Genomic DNA, 20,146 nt, shown 5'->3' on the forward strand with positions numbered 1-20,146 from the left:
GTGGCAGCGGCACTTGCCCGGCTGCACGGCTTCCTTCGGCAGCACCTCCGCGACAGCTGGCCAGGCCTGGCAGAGCCTCTCACCCTCCATGCAGCAGCTGTCACGGCACTTCAACGCTGAGGCTCGCAGAAGCCCCAATGCCAAGGCCTGATGTAGCCACCCCGGCAAGCAGCCGCCAGTGCTGGTCTGGTGCCGGAGGCGGCGTCGGGCATTCCCGCTGGGTGAGCCACCTGCTGCTCTTCGATGGCCACCCAGGAGCCACCTGCCAGTGGAGAAGGGGAGCCACACCCGTGGGGCCAAGGACTGAGTGTGGCCCTGCCAGGTGGAGGAGGAGGTGGCAGCAGCGACCCAGGCGTGGGCAGCGAGGTTGCGGCGGTGGTGGTGCTCGACTGGCCGCGCATGACCAAGAGACGTGTGACCGAGATCCTTCCTTTCAAATCAAGGGGGTAATGTCGGTGTATATAAAAAAAATTTTGGGGGGTAAAAGGTTTAAAAAAGTTCCCTGACCCCTGCCATAGTCTTTCGAGACTGAAGGATGCCTAACTAAAGATGGACTGGGACTCAGGAGGCCTGGGTTCAAACCTCCCTCAGCCATGAAAACTCACTGGGGAAGTGGAACTGGTAAAGCCAGTTAAATATCTCACCTATCTCGAAGGTCCTGTTAGGGTCAATATAAGCTGGTTTCAACTTGATGGCACATAGCAAACAAGCATCTATGGTAACAAAATTACAGATTAAAGAGGGAACTGAAAAGGCTGAAATTATTTAATATGTGGCTACTTAAGCATAAATATTCTTCCTGTTTATGCTTTCTGCTGTATGTCCTGAAGACTTAATTAGATGTTACATCAAGTGCATCTTTGCTTCAATACTAAGAGTTTTAAAAAAATGTTAATAGCAATGGTTTGGGAGATGTGAAAATTATCCAGATTGTGCCAGATGTGGAGGAGAAATTTAGTATTTTCCTCCCCTGTTGTATTCCTATGGAAAGTTCTTCCTTTAAAGGTACTGTTTGTATTGGAAAGAAAATCCCATTTTGGCCTCAGGTGGACATTCTCTATCCCAGAAGAAAATATCATATCTGGTCAGCCTCTGGGCCAGCAGGTCTTAGATGCTTCAACATGACATGTTTTTGTCATCTGTTTTCCAGGTGGATATCTGTGGGAAATGTAATGTTACTTACCAAGCGCGACAAAATCAAATCACTAAAATTAAAGCTTGCAAATTAGAAAGGACGGGTTTTACCAGCCACAATCGGGTACGGTATGCTTAACATCTCCTATGCATTCTATAGGCATAATGTGAACTGATGAAACACAAAGAACAATGGAATCTTGCTTGTACAGCTAATCTTGGGTTAGATATTATTGTTTTATAAAGAATTATTGTTTTATGAAGTTTTATGAAGGATATATGTTTCTCAATGCTGATATGTTCAGGTTTTAGTCCTGAGCTGATGGTAAGATATAAGGATTGCTGTGTTTGATCCCACCAAAGAGCCAGCGAGAACAGTACTTCAGTGGTCACCAACCAGCTGTCTTCAGAGACCACATAAATAGAGAGAATGTTGCCAAAGAGCATCCATTTGTTTCAAGAATATGGCAAAGAAAAAAGCTGAATAAAGCGGCTGCAAGGGTTTTGGCTACCAGGGCCTATAAACAGCTTTTAATATAGCCTTCACCAAAACTTTTGAGATATATAAATCGACAGCCACTCAGAACTGTGGCAATAGGTTCTAGGTTAATTATCAATAAACGTTGCTTTTCCTTTGTTTGGAAGCTGCTGCTAATGGGTTTCACTGCATGGCCCAAAGTTTTAGCATTAAGAAGGAGGAAGATCATTTCACTTTCTTCTTCCTGTCTGTACATCCTAATTGTAGAAAGGTCAATCCTGTCCTCTCTTAGGACAGTAGCATACCTTGTCTAGCAGACATGTCAGCTAAGGCTGTTTAGAACCTCACCTTGAACCTCAGTTGGTTCTTGATCCTCCAGCAAATAAAAATTGTATAGCCTTCCTAAAATTCTTATGCAGGACACAACACTTTTGGTTTGGGGGCTACTTTATAGGAAGAGCAGGAGAGAAGTGTGAGAAGGAATTGACATCAGTCACCCAAAGAATACCAGTCGAAAGTTGGAGGAAGATCAGCATAGATCAGAGCAGGTGAAAGGACAATCTACAAAACCAATGAGGTCCTTCTTTCTCTATGTATTCCTTCCCATTCAAAGACATACATGTTTTGTGTAAGCTGAGTTGCACCTATTCATCTCCAGTATAAACATCCATGTATATATGTGGATGTTTATGCTGGAGGTGAATGGGTGCAACTCAGCTTACATGAAACATGTATGTCTTTGAATGGGGAGGTAAACATATTCTTACTTGAAAACAATAACTGTGTAATAGTACATACCCAGAAAACTAGAATGAAGTTTTTGTGTTTTGAGGAGTTAGGAGCTGAATTTATTTCTGAATTTTCTGGTCATGAAATTATTTTTCAGTTCTTAGGTGTCAGCAAGAAATCCACTTCAGCCACCATTTATGTACTGGAGGACACTTTTGTTAAGTCTGTGCGAGCAGAAGAGAACCATGTTTTAAGTGCAAATGTTCGGCGGGCAACTGATGCAAAAATAGTTTCAAAGTAAGGTTCCTTTGATTATTTTGCAGAAAACATTTAAGGCTGAAATCTGGGCAGTGATGTTTTCATACCCAGTGTAATCCCTTCCATTGTTATCAATAATGCAATTTTTAAACAACAACAAAACAAAACTGCAAAGCCTTTTGAAAGTCATTTAGTATTGCATGAATACTAAACATACTATACTGTACTGTACTAACCTGAACTTGCTTTTATTATGCTTTCATCATTCTGTGCTAAATTTCCTGTTTTTGTTTTGTTTGTTGACTAAATGTCCTACTCCAAAATCCAAGTGAGCTATCAGAGGTAAACATTTTAAAATTGACTTTCCCAGGACTCTGCAGAGGTGTCCAGTTTATTCCTTCACTGTGTGATATTGTAATAAAATATATCAAGCACATCACTCAACTCTGCATAGCTTGGAATGTGAGAGTCTTGTAGTTCATATCTGCAAATGCCCGTATGAGATATGCATACAGTAGATAGAGCTGGCATTAACACTGGGGATATATTATTCAGTGCAGAATACGTGCACAGTGATCCAACCAAGATTAAAAGCTTTGTTTAAATATGTGTACATACAGGCAGAAACTGGAACTGAAGTCAATAGAAGGTGGCCCAAGAATGATGGCTGGGAAGCAAGTTGCTAATATTATCAAGGCTCTGGATTCAAATTATGTTTCCATTTCACTAATGGCAGAGCCAGTCTCAGATGAATGCAAAAACTGTCCTTCGGTAAGTAAGTACATCTGAGTTCTGCAGTTGTGTCCGAACAGCTTTGCAAAATTCACAGTATAGTGTCAAGCTTACACTGTTTTTATTACCTGTTTTAATTGCTTACTTGCTAGTAAAGCGTAGGGAGCCATAGGATTTGGCCTTACATATGAAGAACAACGTCTCCTCCTCCTCCTAGTAAGCTTGTTTAATTTTTTTAATTGATTGTTATGAAATGTCCATCAGTGAATGCCACTATTAATGAATATGCTCATCAGAGCTGAACTCTTGTACTTCAAATGTTTTGTTCAGAAAGTATGAGGGCTTTTCTTGACTCTGTTGGAGTTTATATAGAACAATATTTGACATGAATTGCAGGTCAGCAGAGTATGAGTCATAAGTACTGGAGAATTAAGCAGTATCCTGGATAGGGTTAAATTTCTTGGCAACAGCTTCCTGACTAACACTGTCAATATTTCTCTTTTAAAAAAACTTAGACTCCTTAATGCTCGTTAGAGACAGTGACAGGCTCAAAAACTGAGTCAATGATGAATGGCTTTGTGAAATCCCATTTGTGTAACTTTGTTTCACTGATTAAGTCTTCTGATTTATCAACTTGTCTATTTTAGATTAACTCTCCTGAGCTCAATGGAGCTTCATTCTAATTAGGCATATATAACATGGTATAATGGAGAATTTTCTTCACCAGGTAAATAAGGCATGCGACACCTTCAAACCTTTTGAAATAAGAGGGTTAAAAGGGTGTGGTCATTGCAAAACACAAATGCAAGACCACTGCAAAAAAAAAAAAAATCAAAAAAATCATACAATCTCCTAACTTTTGTGGATCAGGGCTGTGCACTTCATCAGGCATGTACTGCTATGAAGAACCTGGAAGTCCAAAAGTTCTTTGCAAGATAGATTTCAACAGATACGTTTTTTTCTTAGATGTTAAGTCAGGAAAGATGCAGACTGCATTAGAGTTGTTTTAAAGTTGCAGCAGAGGCAGGTGCGGATTGTATATCACACCCTCATTCTTCAAACAAAGAGGGGCAGGACCATGCACACTGTTTGGCTTTTCTTTGAAATGGTGTGTTTTTGTTTGGTTGGGAAAAATGCAACTTGCATCTTTCCTGACTTACATCTAAGAAAACCATGGCTAGCCAAATCCGTCCTGCCCCGAACTTTTGGGCTTTTTAAGTTCTTCAAATCCATTGTGACTGCTTTTTAAAAAAGCTGTGTTTGTATCTTTGCAAAACATTGATTATTATTCTTCAGACAGTTACTGTCTCCAAATATGAGTCAAAACAAGTCCCATTCCTGCATCTGAGCAGGTGACTGCTACATAGATATGAAGGTGCTGGGACTTGGGATGGCCCACAAAAGGAAAATCAATATAACTTCATGCTGGTCTTTTCTAGGAACAAGGCATGGGTCTCTCCCTGGGTGGGAGGCACTCCCAACTTATTCCATCTTGCTCACCAGTAATCGGATGCTGTTGTAACTAAAGTTTACCCTGCTACAACTGAAACATAAACTATAGCATCAGATATAAATAAGCAGCACAGCTACATTTCAGAATTATGAGATGTCTGTAGTTGCCTTGAGCAGATGATAGCCTCTAGGAGATGATAGACCAGCCAGTTTTAACCTTTTGCTGAACAACATGGTCTAGATCTATTCAAACATGACGCCCATAAAAAGAATATTGATTGAAAGCTCGTTACCTGCCCCTTGGTCTCCTGTAGAGCTTACAACATCCAGCAGTGCATTTTTATCCTTTATATATCAATGTGTAGTTAAAGAAGGTTATTCTCACTTTTCTGCCCAGCTGTTCTTCCTTTTTTTTAACCACATATTTTTCACACAGTTGAGTTTGCATGCTACCTTGTTTCAGTTAGACCTTAGGAAATCTGAAATTAGAACAAAAACCTGCACCTATAATTGAGCAACCACCCACTTAATTTATATATTGCCTTTTCATAACCAAAATAAAGTGGTTTACAACAAAGCAAGGCAGAAAAATAGCAGTGATCTATTCCTGTTGAAGAAAAATATCAGAACAGTTTCTGAAACATTTAAATAAAGCGTAAAGAAAAACATAATCAGGTTATAATTACATTGTGTGTGTTATGTGCTGTCAAGTCGGAACTGACTAACAGTGTCCTTAATAGGACTTTCAAGACAAGAGAAATATATAAGGAGTGTTTTTACCAGTTCTACTGTTCCACTCAGCCATGAGTTTCATTGGTTGAGTGAGCATTTGAACCCTGTTCTCCAGGGTTGTAGTCTAACAATCTATCCACTACACCAGTGGTCCCCAACCTTGGGCATCCAGATGTTCTTGGACTTCAACTCCCAGAAATCCTGGCCAGCAGAGGTGGTGGTGAAGGCTTCTGGGACTTGTAGTCCAAGAACATCTGGAGGCCCAAGGTTGGGGGCCACTGCACTACACCACACTAGGAATCCCTATAATTACATTATTATTATAGCAATGTATACATTACTATAATTACATTTCTAGCTCAAATTAAATAAAACATTGTGTAGTCTTGCTAGGCAATACATAATACCAGCAGAAGAGTATGGCTTTTTAATCACTTGTGAGTACTCACTACCTAGAAACCTTGGAAAGGGTAGCCAGAAGTTGACTTAATGGCACACAGTTATTATTATTACTAGAGATGTGGAGAAAGGGTTGAGGCCGAGTTATCACAGTCTTCTAACAATAAGGCAGCACTTGAACTGGGGATGTCTTTGCTTTTACAGTGGGGTCTCGACTTACGAACTTAATCCGTATTGGAAGGCAGTTCTCAGGTCGAAAAGTTCTTAAGTCGAATTTGCATTTCCCATAGGAATGCATTGAAAACCATTTAATCCGTATCTGCTCTTTTCATCCATAGAAACTAATGGGAAGCTGCTATTCGCCTTCTGCCACTAGAGGGGGATATTTTTTCTTTTTTTCCCTTTTAACCTAAGATGACTTAGCTTTTAAAAAAAGGGAAAAAAAGAGTTCGTAACTCGAATCTAAGTTCGTAAGTCGAGTCCATATATTCCTATGAGAGCAGTTCGTAAGTCGAAACGTTCGTATGTCGAGCCGTTCGTAAGTCAGCTGCTAAATTTCCCAATGTTATTTTATAAAAACTCTGCCATTGTAAACTCTGCCATTCATTTACAAAGCCACCTGTCTTACACATCATGTCAGGGATTGTTCTGAGTTTCCCCTAAGACATGGCACTGTGCCGTACTGGCCAGCTGAGCTTAATAGCTTTCACCTGTGTCCTGGCCATTAATACACTCCTGCTGGCCATTGATCCACAGGAAACAGCCTCCAGCTCACACATCATTACCTAATTTTGTTTTAATTATAATGCTGGTAGAATGAACTCTGTAGCTTAGTACTGCTATTTGTGGGTTGTGTCATCTGTGGTCTTAACAGCACCAACTGCATACACAGATAAGGATATTTTAGCCAAGGCTGAGCTGGGTCTGGTGTGGTTTCCCAGTTAGGAGAGCTGCAATAAACATTACTGGGAAGAACAGCTGTGCTTTCTCCAATGAATGCTATAGATATCCCTAGATAACAGAAGCGGAGGCATGTGATAGCTTGGGCCGAAGTACCTAGTTTCTCTATGGGAGTTTGTCTGAAAGGACACAATTCAATGTTTAGCTTTTCTCTTGAGTGGCAGAACAGAATTTGAAAATGAATGTGGTCAATGACCCTCAAGGTGCAGTCCTCTATAAAAGTAAGACCCTCCGAGGACAGTGGAATATATTTCTAAGCAGAGGATTGGACTTTAGGATTAAAAATGTTATTGGGCAATGGCAGTGTCATCCTATGTACGTCTATATATACATGTAACAGTTGAGAAGTTGGCAAAAGTAATGTTCTAAATAGAATTTGCCTGCAAAATATTGTTAATTTTTAATTTCTAGAAGAGTAAAATTGACTATAACTGCTTACAAAAGCTTCATTTCGTACCAATTTCATGCTTAAGAAGATATTCCTTTAAAATGTTCTTGATTGCACTGGAGTGGCGCAGAATTGTCCATAAAATATAGAATAGTCCATTAAATATTGCATTTGAAAAAGGTTAAGTGAGATAGCGAGGAAGAGCTTATCAACCCCTGCTGGAAGTAGGGGAAGGAGGTGACCTTGCCCTATCCTTTAAATTAAGACTAAGCTGGATTTGGTAATTGCAAGACCTACCAATTTCACTATTTCCATTTAAGGTTTAGATGGTATCACCACTGGTTTGCTCAGTTCTTTGGGCTGCTTTCCTGAGCAATTCAGTTTTGGTGTGGGTACCTGCTTGACATTGTCCATATTTTCTACTATCCTCGTGCTCCTTCAGTGCACCTTTGATTTTCCTGTCGTCTAATGGCCCATCTAGTCCTTTGATAAGCTTCTCGCTTCTGATAGCTCTCTTAAAATTTTGGTTCTTAATGATCTAATGATTTGTTCCTTAAATTATCTTTCTGCATTCCCCATTTCTACTTGCATCTTCCTTCTTATCCAAGTTTTCTGTTCTTTTTCTCTCTCTTTCTTCCTCATCAAGATTTTCATTTTCTGAGGGATGTTTTCTTGCCTCTAACAGCAATCGGACAACACTTCATGCATCTGCTGTAGTAGATTGTAGTCCAGAAATCGTAAGGTACAATAAATTGGTCTCTAAAGTTCTTCAAGACTTTCAGTGATCTCAGAGGTTCTGCTCAACAGATAAAGCTACCGCATTTTTCCATTTTTAAGATACCCCAATGTATAAGATGCCCCCCTTTTCTAACCCCAAATTAGAAAATTTGATCGCTGCTTTCCCCGGGATCAAAGGGCTGCAGGATCACTTTGACCACTGCTTTCCCCACCACTTCCAAAGCCCCATGGGGCGTAGCAAAAGGAGGGGGAAAGCAGCAATCAGTGGGCTTCTGGGTCACTTTGACCGCTGTTTTCCTCCTCTTTTTGCTAAGCCTCATGGGGCTTAGGAAGTGGAAGGGAAAGCAGCGGTCAAAGTAATCCTGCAGCCCTTTGTTGTTTCCCCCCTCTTTTTGCTAAGTTCCGTGGGGCTTAGCAAGTGGAAGGGGAAAGCAATGATTAAAGCGTGGCAGGATTGCTTTGATCCCTTCCTCTCCCCTTTTTTTTGTTCTCTCCTCAGGTTATGTATAAGACAACCCTCAATTTTTAGTCTAAAGATTTTAGACAAAAGTATCATCTTATACACAGAAAAATACAGTATCTGCAGACTTTTATGGTTGCTCTATTCATGCTACTGCAAGATCCTTTTGTTGCTATTTGAAGTACTTGCAAAACAAACTTGGATAAAGATATTGACGGGAGAAAAAGCAATGGCGGTCTTCATTGTGGGTAGTGATGGCTCTATCCAGTATTTATGCAGAGTTTCTTAAAAAACAGTTCTGTACAGCTTATAAGAATTCAATGGGCTCCAGTTAAACAAAGTCAGATTTCGGTTGCATATCAGGAAAAACTTCCTAACTGTTACAGCAATACAACAATGGAACCAGGAACTTGTGACTGCTCCAACACTGGAGGCATTCAAGAAAAATGTAGATGATCACTTGGCAGTTATTTTTTGATTGTATTCCTGCATTGAGCAGGGGGTTGGACTTGATGGCCTTGTAGGCCCCTTTCAACTTCACTTTTTTATGATTCTATGTTTATTCAAGCAGTGGTTAAATCATCATATAAAGATAAACACATTATTTTTTTTTATTTTGTGGCAGATACATTATAAATGTGGAAGGTAACAATTTATGTTAAATGATCCCATAAATACTTTCTGTAGGTTTGCCTGGCACCCTCTTAAAGCAGTTAGTAGTAGATAATTTTCATGCTTACTGGTTCACTTTTCAATTGCCAAACAAGTTCACTTACAAATTCATAGCACTGCTAATTGAAACCATTGGCTATACATGCATTCTGGTATAAGAAATCAGAATCAAAATATTTTCTCTGAAACCTAGTATCAAAATACCATTTGGTTTTCTGATAATGTAAGTAACTTAAGTGTAGAGTACAAGAGATGCAAATCAGTAGCTGAATGCCTGATGTTATGATGACCAGCATGCACTGTGACTGAGCCTGTATCAGAGAACTAGATGGGAAGGGAATGTGGGCAGAGACCTCAAGAATCTACTGCCTCTGCCATGGTCATGTGAAAGACAGGCTGTCCGTCGTTTCAGCAGATCTCGGCAGTGCTTTACTGTTCCTCTACATCAGGGGTCTCCAAACTTTTCAGTGTGAGGGCCCCATCATATATTTTCCACATTTTTGAGGGCTGAAGGAACATGTGTGTCATCAAGATGTGTCATTAAATAATGATAAATTACATATCAAGTGTTGTTTGCTGAATAAAGTAGTATTTCGTTGCACAGCCAGAGATTGGGAGCTTGATTCTAACTTGTGAAGCGTTGAGGAAACTACAAAGTCCCAGGGTGCCTCCAGAAGAAGAGAATGGGAAATCACTGTTGAGTATTCTCTACCTGGAAAATTCTGAAAAGGGTACCATAAGTCAGAATTGACTTGATGGCACATTATGATGATGATGATCAGAGACAACCAACTAGAAACCAGAGACCTGAGGAAATAAATAAGACTTGGTTTCTCAAGGAAAGGCAATACAGTACAAATGGAACCAGATAAAATTTCCCTGGTAGGAGAATCCATAGTAACACAAAGTAAAGATAAAGTCTTGTGTCTGATGAGCTTATGTTCAAAACTGCCTTCCCATATAAATACTTCACAGTTCTATCATATTGATATATTTGTCAACCACCGATTGCTCTCCCGTTTTTGGCAGCTCTTCCAGCAGTGGCAGGACATCCGAAAACGGCTGCAACCTGAAAACCTTTCAAAAGCTGATGCTGCAAAAGGATTTTTGTCCTTCATTAAAAATCTGAGGAAAGCTACCAAAGAAGAAATCTTTCAGATACTGAGAAGCGAAAGCAACAGAGAAATACTGTGAGTTAACCTGCCACCCATTCTTGTAGGTTCTAGAATATTCATAATTTTGGGCATATACTGAAGGAGGATTATTTTATTTATTTATTTATTTATTTGATTTATACCCCGCCCATCTAGTCTAAAAGACCACTCTAGGCGGCTTCCAATATAGTAAAAATTATGTAGGTTTAGCGAGATGCAATCTATAAGGAAAAATTTAGACCAAACCAGTCTGGGGCAATTTAAAAAGCAAAAAGCGTGCTGCTCATATACTGCCCCCTAGTGCTTCAAGCACTCTCTGGGCGGTTTACAAGTTAATTATACAGGCTACACATTGCCCCCCCCCCCAGCAAGCTGGGTACTCATTTTACCAACCTCGGGAGGATAGAAGGCTGAGTCAACCTTGAGACGGCTACCTGGGATTGAACTCCAGATCGTGAGCACAGTTTTGGCTGCAGTACAACGGTTTAACCACAGGTATATACCTGATTCTCCCTTATAGCCCTTTTTTGTGTTCTGGTAGCTCAGGGTGGGAGACCTCGGTGGGGATGAGTGCTGTTTTCCATATTTGCCATGAGTCAAAGGGTTGTACAAGAGGTGGTGCTCATTTAATTCTGTTCTTCTAATACTGTGAGCCTCCTTGGGTCCCCTTACCAAAAGAAAGGCAGCTGACGGACGGACGGACGGACGGACGGACGGACGGACAGATAGATAGATAGATAGATAGATAGATAGATAGATAGGAAGTGTGTAACCAAAGAAGCTAATTTTCATATATGTTTGTACAGGAGCTTTGTGGCACAGTGGTTAAACTGTTGTACTGCAGACAAAACTCTGCTCACAACCTGGGTTCAATCTCAGGTAGCTGGCTCAAGGTTCACTTAGCCTTCCATCCTTCTGAGGTTGGTAATCTGAGTACCCAGCTTCCTGGGGTGGGGGCAATGTGTAGCCTTCATAATTCCATTGTAAACCACCCAGAGAGTGCTTTAAATGCTATATATAAGTGGCATACTTTGCTTTATATGTCTGTATGGGTACATACCCACACCAACCCACACATACACACATATTACTCCTTAAAATCTGTTGGTTATATATGGCAAAGTTTGCTACCATGGGTTTTTGATAACTGAGAACATATGTTTAACTGAAAAAAACTGGATTTTATGACTGAAAAGCCCCAACTCCTTCTACTGCCCCAAAATGTATTTTTTTGAAATAATGATATATGGCTCCTGGGGTGATGGAGGCTATCAGATTATGGCAAAATTATCTCCTCATGCCCCCTGACTTATTGTTTTTTAAAAAAGTTTCGGGGAACATGAGGTACTCCAGGGGTGCAGGGGGCTGTGTGAGGCCATGACCCAGTATTTCTACCCCTGTTTTAGATGATGGATCTACTAAATCATACTGCTAAAAAACCCTGTATTGTCGAAACAGTGTTCTGAAAAATGTTTAAAAGGTACTCAAATTGTTCTGGCATGGAGCATTTTGTACTCCATGAAAAAGAAAAAAGGGGAGGGAAAAACAACTTTTTCCCATACTCCCTCAAGCTATTTTACTTCAATATATACATACATACATATATATTTAATTCTCTCCCTTGCCTTGTCATACAGTCCCCAGCTAGTTGACGCTGTAGCGTCTGCACAGACCTCAGCCTCTCTAGAAGCTATGGTGAATTTTCTGGATTTCAAGAACAAGAGTGGGTCTGTCCTTCAGGAACGGTTCCTCTATGCCTGTGGGTTCACGTCTCATCCTAATGAGTTACTACTCAAATCTTTAATTGTAAGTGTCTTGACTGCAAAGCAAACATAATGCTGATTGCTTCACTGATCCAAGAGCAAAAATGGTGCTGTACAAAGGGATTGCCCAATCTTTCACTTGAACTGGTGATGAACTAGTGAATAGGACAGAAAGACTGAAGTCTTGTGTACTTACTGCTGGAAGTAAGCATCTTTGCACATACAGTGGTGCCTCGCTTAGCGATTGCCTAGTTTAACGATGTATTCGCTTAGCAATGAGGTTTTTGGAGCGATTTTGCACTCCGTTTAATGATGTTTCCTATGGGGAAAATTCGCATAGCGATGTTCAGGACCTTGCCTCGCTTAGCGATGACAGTTTTAGGTCCCCTGTTTCGCTTAGCGATGTTCCATTTTCGCTATTTTTAAAGTGTCTTAAAAGGTTCAAAAACAGTTTTAAATGTTTGGGATCGTTAGTGCACCTTCTAAAATGTGTGCAAACTTAATTTGGCTTTGTTCTGACTCTTCGTTAATTTTTGGCGAATTCCCCCCCCCCATTGAAATGCACTGAACCCGATTTTGACAGCACATATTTCAAATGTACATCTTTTTTAGTTGTGCACCTTTTAGTTCACATGTTTTAATTGCAGATTTACTTCCTACAATAGGGATCACAATTATACATGTTCATGACACCTTACTTTCTGTTGGCAATCTTTGAACATGCAAAATGAGCAATTCTCTGTGAAAATTCAAGTTCTACACATTTCTTTCCCATTCCTGAGAATCTTGTCCTGTGGGTAGGTGGAAATCCACAGCAGACAGATCCAGAGGGATCAAGCACATTTCTGTTAGGGTTCCATCACAGACAGTAACAAAGTATTTTTCTTTATATAATAGAAAATATATAACAGCCAGATTGGGAGCAGTGAAATTCGAGAAATGGTTGTTATCATTGCTGGAGCACTCGTAAGAAAGCTGTGTGACATTGGTGGCTGCAAACTGCCTGTATGTATTTTCTCTTATCTTTTTTTCAAAGTTGTGGATATTTAAAACACAAAAAATAAGGTGGTTCTTGTCTAGAAGTGTGCTCATAGAAAAACCCTTTGCCAGACAACCACCGTACCTCATTCATCAAATTCTCTCTCTGTGTGTGTTTGTCTGTCTATCTGTACGTCCAGTAGAACTTGAAAATAATTTGTTATAAATGAAGTAACAAGTTAATATTATTAATTTAACAAATTACTGTATTTTTCCGTGTATAAGACACTACTTTTTCCTAAAATCCTTACTCTAAAAATTGAGGGGCTTCTATGCACAGAGGTTAGAGGTGGTTTTATGTCAATGATGAAGTAAAGTACCTCAACAGTTTAAAGTTCTTGTGTTGATGCTGTCAAATGTGTTTTCATGCCCCAATGGCAAAAACCTTTTATATTTTCTCACAACATCTTCTCTTCCTTGTCTTTCCACAGAAAAATAAAATGAAATAAAACAAAATAATTACCATGCTAAGGAAGAATATACAGAATAGCTTCACAATATCTTTTGATTAGAAATACTGGCATGTCTTTACCCTGAAGCATGCAAAGCCCACTTCCTTTTTCTCTCTACCCACTACTGCCTTGATGCCTTCTTCTTTACTATTCTGTATACTGTATGTGGAACCCTCTTCTAAATATCTGTTCTTCCGCCTATTCCCCAGTTCCCCCTCAAGCTCCATTTCTTTAGCAGAACCATTCCCATTCCCAAACTATTCATACTTTACTATTTCTGCTTCACCAGCATTGTATATCCCTACTTCCTGTTCATCATTTGTCCCTCTCCTGTACAGCACTCTGTCCGTTTTCTGTTCTTAATAGCATGGTTGATAACCTAATTTTATTTCTCTGATCCTACATGAAACTCATTCTCTCTCTCTCTCTCTCCACTTTTCTTGATTTCTTCAAAATCTCTGCTCTGGCAGCTTTCCCAATTGTCTCTTCAAAAACTGAAAACAGATGGATTTCTGACATTTTCTTTCCAGGCTGTTATGGAAGCCAAAAAATTAATACTGGGCAACTTGGAAAAGACAAATAAAGCTGATGATGTGAAGGTCTATCTTTTGGCATTAAAGAATGCCCTTTTGCCAGAAGCTATCCCGGTGCTCCTGAAATATGCAGAGTCAGGAGAAGGACCCATCAGCAATGTTGCTGCTACTGCCCTGCAGAGATATGACTACTCTTTCATAAACAGTGAGGTAAAAAACCAAAACAAACAAACACAAAAACCATAAGAAGATAACAATCCATAGTGTTCGAAGATTTTTCTGCTATTAAGTGTAGCCCAATAATGGCCTCTCATTTTAATAGGTGTTTTTTTAAGCAAAACATTTCATTACACTTTCTTTTGCCATTTTATTTCTGTATCCAGAAGAGTCTTAAGAAGCAACTTCAAAAGTAGTCCATAGTAGTTCCCAAGAAGGCTGAAGTCATGTAGGGAGGTACAACCAGAGTAGGCCTATTGAATCAGTAGGGATTTAGTGAATCAACTCCCCCTTAAGTTCCATTGATGCACTAGGCCTACTCCAATTGCGACTCACTATTGGATTATGGCCATTATGGAGTCATGGACACACTAATAGCTTTTATGACTGTCTTGAGTGTTGGAATACAGTATCTGTCATCCATAGCTCATTAAGCTACAAGCTCTATCAACTCCAGGCAGCATGACAATTGGACCTGGGTGCTGGAAATGATGGCAAGAACAGCCCAGCACATCTGGAGGGCACCAGATTGAGAATTGTGCAATGGAACTTCATCCCTTGCTTTGCACAAAAGCAGTTCCAATTAAGTGATGAAGGCTGCAGATGGCTGTAGTAATATGTTTCTTTTCTGTCTGTACCCTTATTACAGGATGTTGGGTGATGGATCATCTATCTGGGGTTTATAGCCCTAGACAGAGGGGAAAGCAATTTTGGGAAGAGGTGTTGGGAAGAATTGTGGGCAATTATGTGAACCATTTGGCAGTCACGTCTGCAATGTTGAGGCTAGATACAACATCCCCATGACTTCCCATCTGTTTAGCCTACGAAACCAGCTGCTTGTTAATCAGAGGCTATTCTGATTATTTTCTCCTTCCAGTTTGAGACAAGTGGGTTTCCCTCGCTGGTGCATTTAATGTAACTGACTGGGCTGTATCTCAATTAGGTGAAGAAGTCAATGAACAGAATTTATCACCAGAATCGTAAGGTTCATGAGAAGACTGTCCGTACCACAGCAGCTGCCATTATCCTCAGCAACAATCCTTCTTTTATGGAAGTTAAAAACCTCCTGCTTTCCATTGGAGAACTGCCATTGGAAATGAATAAGTACATGCTTTCTCTAGTCCAGGACATTCTGCGTTTTGAAATGCCTGCCAGGTATATCAAATTTCATTTGTTATTTATGTGTCTCCATGTGTTTGTGCATACAGTATAGCATATGGGAGAACAGTATGGTAGCAAAATAATCTCTAGGGGGCAGTGGCCCCACCAACAGCATGAGCACTCCCATGATAGGTAGAGCAGTTTGTAGCTTCGGCAACCTCTTCAGCATCTGAAGAGAAAAGTACTGTGTACTTCCTTGCTCTAGGAAAACGCTACTATGAGTCAAGAGTGGTATAGGATATGAATCTTGTAGGTCTCGCTGTAAGAGAGAAACTGGCAAGACGGTGCGATATCACCTCCCCCATGGAAAGCTTTCAAAATCTCGCAGATGTCTTATAATAATTTTTCTGAAAGAACTGCCAAGGTGCACAAGATTGCTAAAATCTGTGTGCGGAATGGCATCTTCACCATGCAGGATTCATCTGGAAAGGGCAACAGGAACATCAAGCTGAGCAGGATTGTTACAGTTCTTGTACAGAATTGCACATTGCCTGTGCAGTAATCACTGGTATGGGCCATAGAAAATTGACAAGAACAAGACATTTTGCACATGCTCATCATATCCCAAGAATGTACTGTGAGCAAAGTTGCAGGGGGGAAAAACTGACAGGAAAAGAAAGGAAAGAACACTTCTACTGTATCCTGCACCTTCACTGAGGGCAGTTCAAGAGGCATATTGTAAACAGACTCCCATAAAATCCAAATCTGAGAGTTATGTTGTCAAGTTTGGACATTCGATTCCTTGCTGTCCCTCCTTGATGGGCTAGATTTGATGACCCATAGGATCCTTTCTAGCTCTGCAGTTGTAAGTTTAGCACTGCACTCCTTGATGTGTGAGCCATCTTAAAATAATTTAAGAAGCACTACTAGGAAAGAGACGTGGTGGCGCTGTGGGTTAAACCGCAAAAGCCTCTGTGCTGTAAGGTCTGTAGGTCTTCAGCTGTAAGATCGAATCCATGTGACAGAGTGAGCGCCTGTCGCTTGTCCCAGCTCCCGCCAACCTAGCGGTTCAAAAGCATTCAAATGCGAGTAGATAAACACGGACCACCTCGGGGGGAAGGTAACAGCGTTCCATGTCTAAGTCACACTGGCTACGTGACCACGGAAGATAGTCTTCGGACAAACACTGGCTCTGTGGCTTGGAAACGGGGATGAGCACCACCCCCTAGAGTCGAACACGACAGAACAAAAATTGTCAAGGGGAATCTTTACTAGGAAAAAACTGGGAAAGTAAAACAAAGATTTAAAGCAGTGGTTCTTAACCTTTGTTACTCAGGTGTTTTTGAACTGCAGCTCCCAGAAACCCCAGCCAGCAGAGCTGATGGTGAAGGCTTCTGGGAGTTGCAGTCCAAAAACATCTGAGTAACAAAGGTTAAGAACCAGTGATTTAAAGGAGCAGAAAAGAAATGGTTTTAAGAGAGTGCCAGAAGAAATTGACTCATAATCCTTTCTGTCCTCCTCCCTACCCCTCCTTCAGTCTTTTTTCTTATTCAGTGAAATTGATTAAGGAGAACAGAAATGGAACAGGTGCAGAGTGGCTCTCTAATTCTTAGTGCAAAGAGCTAAATGCTCTCTATAAGGCAATCTAATATTTCAATTTTTTAAATTGTTCTTCACATTTTAGGTTGGTAGAGTACAAACCAAATCCTTCTTGAGATGCTAATCTTTTCATTATGAATCCTAAAAGTTTCAGGATCTATGGTCCAGTTGAACTCACAGTAGAGTTCACTTGAGAATTAGATTTCTTTGTGCTGTCAACACCTCTCTGACTTTCAGAGACCCTATAAATGAAATATCTCCAAAAAAGTCCTGTCCTTAATAGCCTTGCTCAGCTCTTATAAACTCAAGTCTACGACTTCCCTTAAGGAGTCAATCCATTTCTTATTTGGTTTTTGCTTTATTTTTCCCCAGTGTGTCTTGCCTTTTCATGATGTATCCGAAATATGACAGCTACAGTTTCATCATTTTTGCCTCCAAAGATAGTTCAGGCTTGATTTGCTCCTGGACCTACTTATTCATCTTTCTGGCAGGCCAGGGTATCGCTAAATCTCTTCTTATTTCATATTTCAAATGAATTAATATTTTTCCTGTCGGCTTTTTTTACTGTCCTGCTTTCACACCCCTACATAGTGATCAGGAATACAATAGTATGGATGATATTTCCTTTATTATCTTTTTATCCAGATAATTTCTGTTTGACCAGAATCCTATTAGTGACTTACATTGACATATTAAACTGCATAACTCACTGTAGTGAACTGCTGCTACTTAAAGAGGCTTGGTTGCTTTACTAAGTGTATACCTTTTGAGCAATCAGGTGTGCACTTTGTAGCACAACCAGCACCTTGGTAGCTAGTGGCAATTCACCACAAAGTTACACAATTTAACTTACTCATGCAACAAAAATACACCAACAAAATTCTAGTCCATGTTTTTTAAACAAGTTGGCAGTTCCATGTATATACTAGGAACTCAGAATGCAATACAAGGCAAATCATTATGTTTTAGTTATAGCTATCAAGCCACATTTATTATTTTTTCATTTTTGAAAATCATGTATGCTCAAGAGGTTTGTGTTTGCAAAATGATTAGTGATAAAATGGTCACTAATATTGTGGTAACTTAAAATTCCTGACTTGTTTGTTTCAGTAAAATGATCCGCAGAGCTCTGAAGGACATGTTGATTCATAACTATGACCGCTTCTCAAAGATGGGTTCTTCTTCGGCTTTCTCTGGATATCTGACACGTAAGTGACTAACATACTAGATCATAGATTTCATTGTTATTTCTTGATGGCCAGTTTTACCCACATGTGCCTCTGTTTAATCAAGGTAGCCCAGATCTTTCCTCTACGTATAGCCTGGACATACTCTACTCTGGCTCCGGCATCTTAAGAAGAAGTAACATGAATATCTTACTTTTCAACAAATTTGGTCAATTTCATGCCAACCAGGTAAATGCGACGTACCTCTGGAATATTAACTCCACAAAAAGAGCTTAGTTTTATGGCTTGTACCAAATGTACACGTTTGGTTTGTTCTACCACAGTGTCTTCTAGCAACTGGTAGGGTTATGATCGCCCATAAGAAACACAGAAATCTGTCTTATATGGTATCTACCTTTTTTTTTTTGTTCAGTATTATTTAGTCTGCATCGTTCAGTATTATTTATTCTGACTAGCAAAGGCTCTCTGATGTCTAAGCCTCTCACATCACCTGAGCCTTTTAAATGGAGATACAAATGATTGGGCCTGATGCGTTCTGTGCTTTGCCCACTCTGCTCTTAAGCAACAAAGAACCAGTCTTTTCCATCTTCTGCCTGATAGTCTTCGAGATGTTCAAAGATAGTTATCGGGGATGATTAGGCAGCTGTTACCAAGAAGAGCTCTGCCTCCCTCCCCATTTGATTGGCCTTGAGGAAAAACAGACAATGAAGTTAAGCAAACCTGCCATCCTGAACTGAAAGCATATATTTGCATGCAACTGGCCATCAGCCTTTGTCATGCAAACGTTGTGTCGCTGTCTCATTTTAGGTTGTGATTGAAGCTCAGGGTCTGGAATCGATTATAGCAGCATCTGCAGATGAAGGAGAAGAAGATCTGGAGTCCTTTGCTGGCATGTCAGCAATTGTGTGTGATGTTCAGCTTAGGCCAGTTACTTTTTTCCATGGATATGGCGATTTAATGTCTAAAATGTTCTCAGCTACTGGAGACCCCATAAATGTTGTAAAAGGACTCATTCTCCTGACAGATTACTCACAGGTAGGAGTTTCATAATAGATACTTAACTTTCTTCCTAATGTACATAATGTACTCTGCATCATACTTAGTGTGTTCTACTCTTACAAGTTCTACCGTCAAGGGGGATCCAAAATACATATAGCAAGGTTGATTGGTGGTCTGCTCTTGTGTGTCTGTGCCAACTGATGCATCAACTGATGCATTAACCAGCTATGGGAATGGTATAACAAAACAAAACAAAAATCTAATGCTGCAACCTGTGTCTAATGCTTACCTGGAAGTAAGAACCATTGGAAATGTAAGGTGGTGTTGATTCCAACTGCATACGCATATAACTGGGATGCAAAATTTTCTCTTGAAAGAATCATGAGGGTGAACAATGTAGCAAGAACTGTGCTGCTGTGCTGCAAAATTAAGTCTCATCAGAAGGCGAAATCACGTCTATATATTTTTTCTTAATTATAGAAGATCAACCATTTTTCTAATGTGGTGCAATATTCAACACAATTTTGTATATCTTCCCCTAACCCTTCCAGTGGTTTATTTCCACTAGTTCATCATTTGATTGCACGTACATGAGGGGAAGTGGCTATGAAAAGATGACAGGGGTGGTTCATTTTGTGGTAACAGTTCCATGTAATGCAGTACAGTATTCCTGATTGCACTTGATATATGATAACTGATGTATTTTTGCCTTTGTGCCTGCCTCTACTTTTAAACTTCATGCACTAAAATAAGAATTTTAGTTAATTTGTTTCAGAATTGACTTACAATGTTTAGGGATTCTGTGACATTGACCCTTTGATTGTTATAAACATTATTTCAGAGTTTTAGCCACTTGCCACTTTCAGAGTTTTAGCCACCTTTTTTCACAAAAAAGAAAAAAATAGGTTAAAAATGTTTCAACAAATCTACTGATTTTCTGCTATGAGGGTTTCATACTATTTTCTAGCAAAT

The 20,146-nt window shown here is 39.9% G+C and overlaps 1 protein-coding gene across 6 annotated transcripts in view; it reads left to right on the top strand.

Annotated features, from left to right (window-relative positions):
- Nucleotides 1-20,146, top strand: part of MTTP (microsomal triglyceride transfer protein) — a 46,643-nt gene that overhangs the window by 22,532 nt on the left and 3,965 nt on the right. For all 6 annotated transcript variants that reach the window (XM_073001884.2, XM_078394618.1, XM_078394615.1 and 3 more), the window contains 11 exons: nucleotides 1,151-1,258; nucleotides 2,499-2,638; nucleotides 3,220-3,370; nucleotides 10,162-10,322; nucleotides 11,924-12,092; nucleotides 12,947-13,054; nucleotides 14,070-14,282; nucleotides 15,232-15,443; nucleotides 18,099-18,196; nucleotides 18,282-18,403; nucleotides 18,983-19,210. In XM_073001884.2, coding sequence (XP_072857985.2) covers nucleotides 1,151-1,258; nucleotides 2,499-2,638; nucleotides 3,220-3,370; nucleotides 10,162-10,322; nucleotides 11,924-12,092; nucleotides 12,947-13,054; nucleotides 14,070-14,282; nucleotides 15,232-15,443; nucleotides 18,099-18,196; nucleotides 18,282-18,403; nucleotides 18,983-19,210 — 1,710 coding nt within the window. The remainder of the gene's footprint in view (nucleotides 1-1,150; nucleotides 1,259-2,498; nucleotides 2,639-3,219; nucleotides 3,371-10,161; nucleotides 10,323-11,923; nucleotides 12,093-12,946; nucleotides 13,055-14,069; nucleotides 14,283-15,231; nucleotides 15,444-18,098; nucleotides 18,197-18,281; nucleotides 18,404-18,982; nucleotides 19,211-20,146) is intronic.

The sequence above is a fragment of the Pogona vitticeps genome, chromosome 5, assembly GCF_051106095.1.
Source record: "Pogona vitticeps strain Pit_001003342236 chromosome 5, PviZW2.1, whole genome shotgun sequence".
Classification (NCBI taxonomy): Eukaryota; Metazoa; Chordata; class Lepidosauria; order Squamata; family Agamidae; genus Pogona; species Pogona vitticeps.